The sequence below is a fragment of the Perca fluviatilis genome, chromosome 22, assembly GCF_010015445.1.
Source record: "Perca fluviatilis chromosome 22, GENO_Pfluv_1.0, whole genome shotgun sequence".
Classification (NCBI taxonomy): domain Eukaryota; kingdom Metazoa; phylum Chordata; class Actinopteri; order Perciformes; family Percidae; genus Perca; species Perca fluviatilis.
In genome coordinates this window covers 20246645-20252921 of record NC_053133.1, presented here as the reverse complement: position 1 = coordinate 20252921, position 6277 = coordinate 20246645, and the positions used below count along the sequence as shown (strand labels likewise).

The 6277-nt window shown below is 39.9% G+C and overlaps 1 protein-coding gene across 1 annotated transcript in view; it reads right to left on the bottom strand.

Annotated features, from left to right (window-relative positions):
* The window catches only part of LOC120552326 (protein disulfide-isomerase TMX3-like), a 36701-nt gene that overhangs the window by 7480 nt on the left and 22944 nt on the right, over positions 1-6277 (bottom strand). The window contains exons 14-15 of the mRNA XM_039790266.1: positions 3271-3400; positions 1203-1271 (exon numbers count right to left, since the gene is read on the bottom strand). Of these exons, the coding sequence (XP_039646200.1) occupies positions 1203-1271; positions 3271-3400 (199 nt within the window). The remainder of the gene's footprint in view (positions 1-1202; positions 1272-3270; positions 3401-6277) is intronic.

Here is a 6277-nt window from a genome sequence, read left to right as displayed (position 1 = left end):
ATAGTGGAAAGTAATAAAACATGATGCATATAAGGCATTAAGCCCACAATGGCACCAGGGGGTGGTGGTGAGACACAGGGAATGTGGATGAAAGGAAAGGTAGAACAGGTTTAACCCTCCTGTTGTCCTCGGGTCAAATTTGAACCGTTTTCAAAGTTTCTATATCAGAAACATGGCTTTCTTTTCAACTAAATTTCATGAAAATAACATGGATGGTTCCATACGCTAATTAATGATCACTACGTTTATGGTCTACCCGGGAGAAAATATGTCATCACCTATAAACATAGATTTATTCACCATCAATTCCATAAAGAAGTGTAAAACTAGTGGTAATATTTTATGAAGTTGGCCAAAAAGATGTAACACAAAATTGGGTGATCATTTATAGGCTACTTTATGCTTTATAAACAGGCAAACCAAACGGGAGAACAAATGCATGGTCGACGGGAAGATAATACGAGGGTCAAAGCTGCACTAATCAATATTTTCATTTGCATGAACAATGGACAAATTATTATGTGAAAGGGGTTGCTCATACACAAGAACCCAAGGAGAATTATTACCCGAGTCTGCGGTTCCTCTCAGGTCTATGGAACATTTTAGCCTCTTTAAAACTTTTGGTTTACGGGTGACAATTTTACTGTTTTGGTTCACCATCACTGCTCTCAGCAGAAATGCATCTCCATATTAATGCTGTAATGTTGCTACGAGTCTGCTGATTGTGTAAATAAGAAACTGTACGCCAACAAGTTCAACTTTATTATTAACTTTATTTTACAGCTTCACCCAAGTGGCAAAAACATTGTATTTATGGAGGTTTAACTAAAGCTACAGTACCATGTCTGCTTCTAGAAATAACCTAATAAACTCAAACTAAATAGAGTATATCTGAAATGCGTGGGGTTTTTGGAGCTTTAATTGAGGCGTAACTGAATTTTAGTCAACTAATTATTTTTTTTTAGTGGAGGTCACGATGGGGGTATCCTGCAGACTGACATGTTTTGAACTATTTTAAAATGATTTATTGCTATGATTTAATCAATTTAAATAGCACTTGTTTCGGTGGTAACTGATTTAATTTAACAAAACATATATACGAGATTACCGTAACATGACACATGAGCATTTTGAACCCCAATGACATTGTGCTTGGGAAATGTTCCCCATCTACAGCTTAGAGTGAACTCTCACCAACTTACCATAATGGTCGATCTGGCATCAAAGGCCACACGTTTGATCCTCTGAATGAATCCATCACCTCCATTCGCCTGCAGAGAGACAGACCACTTAATAGAGACAGAAGAGATACTATGTCTAGTTCATCCTAATCACTTGGTGGACAATCCCTAAATAACAAAAACAATTATCAATAGGTCAGTAAAAAAAAATCTCAAACTAATCATCACGCAGTACGCACACAGAGTTATCCAAATGTTAAGTTTACCATCATATGGTCTGTACATCACAGACATTTAAAATATTGTTTAATTAAACGCTTCTCTGCACAAATGATCGGCTGTATCCGACTCTAGTTTGTCCGCTGCCCAGCAGCTCTACTCCGTTTGACCTCATTTGTTGGCAACAGCACCTGGGCAGCCAATGAGCGATCTGTCCCGACGCTAATTCATCAGGATGGCCAATTAGTGTGCATTGACTGAGCAGGACTTCTGTGAACGAGCTGAAGGTGGGCATGGGATGGTTTTTGTGGAAGCAGCTGTTGCACAGACTCATGCTTATGCTGTGTGAGGACTGCTTAAGTAGTTTGAGAAGTTTTAAAGTGCTCATATTATGCTTTTTGGCTTTTTCCCTTTCCTTTCCTGTGTTGTAGGCCTATATCTTTTTTTGTGCACGTTATAAGTTTACAAAGTGAAAAAGCCCAAAGTCCAACCCAAAGGGACTTGCCATCTCCAACAGAAAACACTGTTCACAAACTGCTCCAAAAAGCTCTGTTGTAGTCCGTGACGAACGTGCGTCACTTTGTAACACACGTTATAACGCTCGCCTAGCTGCTAGCATCGCACTCCCTCATGCTCTGCTTCTGACTGGCTAGCAGTACTTACTGCGCTTGTGCGACTCCCAACAAAGATGGTACAGAATGTGCAGTACAACAAATATATGGTGTTTTCTGAAAATTAATCTATGTAAACCTATTCTGGTACAACCTCTAGATACAATTATGGATCCTGAAAATGACCATAATATGAGCACTTTAACAAACTTTTTTTACACCATACTGTTGGAGTGGGAGGATAGAGGACTAAAAAAACTGGAGTCAGCCTATCTTCCACAAGAAAGAGTGAGTGGGGAGAGATTACAAATAAATAAATGAATAAATAAAAGAGTAGCAATTCCCTAAAAACCTGCTCGAGATATGACTGCCAACTCTGTCCTCCTCTGGCTGGTTACTGCTTCACGCGAGGCTAAACCCGCCGTCTGCGTACCTTAATGTTCATGCTTTCTATGAACAATGCTCATAAGTTCAAAGATATTAGTCATGCTTGGGAAAAATTCAAAAATTCATTGACTTTCTTCAAAGTTTTCCCTAAAAAAGCAAAAAAAAAGACTTTAAATCAAAACTGTAACTATTGTTAGCTTTCTTGCATCATCTACATCATTTTAAATTGAATTCAGTGCATTAAAACGCATATTATTCGGTGTATTTCTGCATGATGCACGAACCAGCCTTCAGACACCTCATTGCAGACATTACCAGTATGACGTGAAGACGCTGAAACTGTCCAGGCTTTGGCTGCAACTGGACTGTTTAGTTGGTGGGAGGTGGTTTGTTTTGCCAAGCAAAAAATAGCCTAAACCTTTCTTTGAAAAAAAAAAAAAAAAAAAAAAAAAGGACAGGACCTCTGGCTGTTTGGCTTATGGTTTCATACATCTGGTGACTTTAGTGTGGTGCGGAGAGGAAAGCGATGACTTTTCTTTTCCAGATTAGTATGCACACTACAATACAGAGTCATGTAGTAATCTCAGTGTTTGACTTAGAAGACAGAATTATTGCAGATAATCCATTCAGGGAGGACAGCAATACGAAATCTAAACATGCAAAAGGAGATTGCAAAAATACGTCATCTGCTGAAAATATTTTCCAGGGAGGACTTAAAATGCAAGGCAACGTGGTTGATTAATGAAGACTACTGGTGTGATTACGATGGTACAAGACAAGGGGAAGGGAGGGGAAAGGGCTACACTGAGCTGCATGCATAAACAAAAAGCAGGAGAGAGGAGGGGAAGGAGAGAAGAGGAGAAGATATGGACCTGTGCAGAACCGTTCAAAACACCGTTGATGAATTGGACCAGCTGCTCCATGGTCTCAATCGGCTCACTGGGCAGGAAGTACTGCTCGTTGGATGTGTTGAGGATGATAACGGAGGGCACTGTCACCTCACTGAGAAAAAACAGGAAACACAGCTTTTAATCTTCTTAACCTCAGCACCTTGGACTGCCATTATTAAAGGGGATCATTAGAGAAGAACAAATTGTAACAGGGAGAATACAATTCTGATATAAACAAACCATTTGTACTCAGAGCAACCTAACTTTTCCCATGGGCATTATTTCAAAGAGGATTTTTTTTTTTTTGTCTGAGGAAAAAGGCGATGCAGCCTGGCCTATTTAGAGTGCCATTTCTTTCTATCTTTTATGCATACAGTGTGCAACTCAGTGGCTTTATTGGTCAGTGCCGGTCACAGTTAAAGAGACCTTTACAAATTACAGCTGACAAGTGAATCACAGGGAGTCCAGAGGAAAAACAACTCTGCATCCATGCTGAGAAATATACAAAGAAGCCCAGTACTCCAGTGCCAGAGAAAGACACCGCACACTCTCCAGCACACATATTTAGAGAAATCAGAGAAGGAATTACAAAACTCAGTGAGATAACGAACAAAGTCATAAACAAGCAATCCCTGTTTCGCACGTCTCGCACAGCACCAAACCCTGGCCTAGATAAGGTATCTTAGTGCTCACACACACACCTCAACCCGGAAACAAATTGCACACACATCCATCACTGTCCCATCCACCACCCAGCCAGACCAGGAGTGCAAACACACACACCACAGAGTTAGATTCATCAATGCTTCACTATTCTGTCCAGCTCACTCTCTCACACACACACACACACACACACACACACACACACACACACACACACACACACACCCACACACACACACACACACACACACACACACACACACACACACACACACACACACACACACACACACACACACACACTAAATATAGATTAGCCTATTCACCTCCGTGAGTGGAGACTACGGGGGGTTTGCCACCCATAATAAAAGGTTCATATACTGTACTTTATAGAATTAGAGCTGGCAGAAAACACATATTTAAGTCATTTCCTTTTCCTCTGCCAAAAACAGCCACCATACTGTATAATTAGGGCTAATTTTGTTTTTGTTGGAAAATTGTATCCATGTGTATTTAGATTATTAAAGGAACAGCTGGACATTTTGGTCAAAACTTGCTTTTTTGCCTATTGTTAGAGGAGAAAATCTACACCACTCGCATATCTGTGCTATAAGATGATACATAATATACGTATGAGGCTAAAAATTTCTTCCCATGGATTTAATTTTTCTTTTGTTTGAAGAACAGAACATTTTGGGAAATACATTTGTGTGTGTTTACTATGAAGCGTTAGCCTGTGCTAGCATGAAGACAGGTAGCAGGGGGACACAGCTAGCCTGACTCTCGTAAAGTTAAGTTAATAAAAGTTATTACACTTAGAAATATGCCTTCCGGCACCTCTAAACCTCACTAAATGACATGTATCTACTTTATTTCTACAAGCAGATATAAAAAGAAAATTACCATTCGTGGATTTACGGGACGTTACACAGTGAAACAATGTCCTGGCAAACATGCTGTGTTAAACTGCTGTAAGCTAACGGTGTGGCTTTAGCTGCATATTGAACACACAGAGATGCGCGTTGGAACTACATGTATTCTTTAAAAAGATAAATAAAGAAGTAAATATTGAATAAAAAAACAGGTGAAAACTGGATTTTAAAAATAGCATTTGTATTCCTAACAATCTGTAGTTTGGAGGTTGTTGTTATTTTAACTTAAATGGGACTGGCTCATTATCAGCAGTTCATTAGTTTGTCTTCCCCCAGTTTTCTTTTCACTTTCTGTTTCCAGAGGCATTTTCTGGGCTTTAATTATTGCAAGAGGACTTAATTAAAAACCTAACCGTAAACTGTGATAATGATTATCACAGTGGTTCCAGGAAACATGTTGGATGCATGGGGACCTAAAACCTGAATGATTGGCATTCAGGTTTTATAGATCCGCCCCTTTAAAAAAACAGCCTAAAGAAAAACCGCTTTGCGCCGGCCGTTCCAATGATTGCCTATGGGGATGGTGGTGGCACCCAACTAGGCGCTGCGCTACCCCTGGCGTCGTGCATCCCTCGGATTTGCCGAGGGGTGCGTTCAAATTATTTCAACTTTGACCTAGTTGCCGCTGACCTTTTGAAAGTGCAACCAATGAGATAACAGCATGTCGTTACCTAGCAACGGGAAATAGCTTTCTTGCCACCCTTGATGACGAATACCTGCGCTGCGCTTTGCTCTGCGCCCTACCTAACGGTGTGCAGAGAGCAAATTGCAGTATCATGTGTAGGCGGCTTAAAACCGCCTATTTAATAAAGGCCTAAAATGCCAAAAATAAATTCTTAAAAAAAATAATAAAACAACAACCTGGTATTCGTTGATAAAAACATTAAAAACAAAAAAAACAATAGTCATGGAAGATAATTGAAATCAACTTATTTGTTTTTGAGCTGACACATTTTCACACTTTAAAAATAGTATTCATGATATGTAGAGTACCAGAAATGTATTAGAGGTTCCACAAAAGCAATCTTTAGTATGCAAATCAAATGACTGCTTGGTGTGGTAATAATAATCTTCCTAGTCATTCACCTTCCCAGATTACAAGTCCCTTCACACACACACACACACACACACACACACACACACACACACACACACACACACACACACACACACACACACACACACACACACACACACACACACACACACACACACACACACACACACACACACACACACACACTTTCAGTCACCTCAAATCTCTTAAGTTTTTCACAGCCCACAATGCATTCCAAATAAGGGGTTAGCGATAATCCTACATTTAAACAGAGACAGAGACAGCCTCGGGTTTAGAGTGGTGCTCATGTTGGATGTGTGTGTGTTCATGAGTGTGT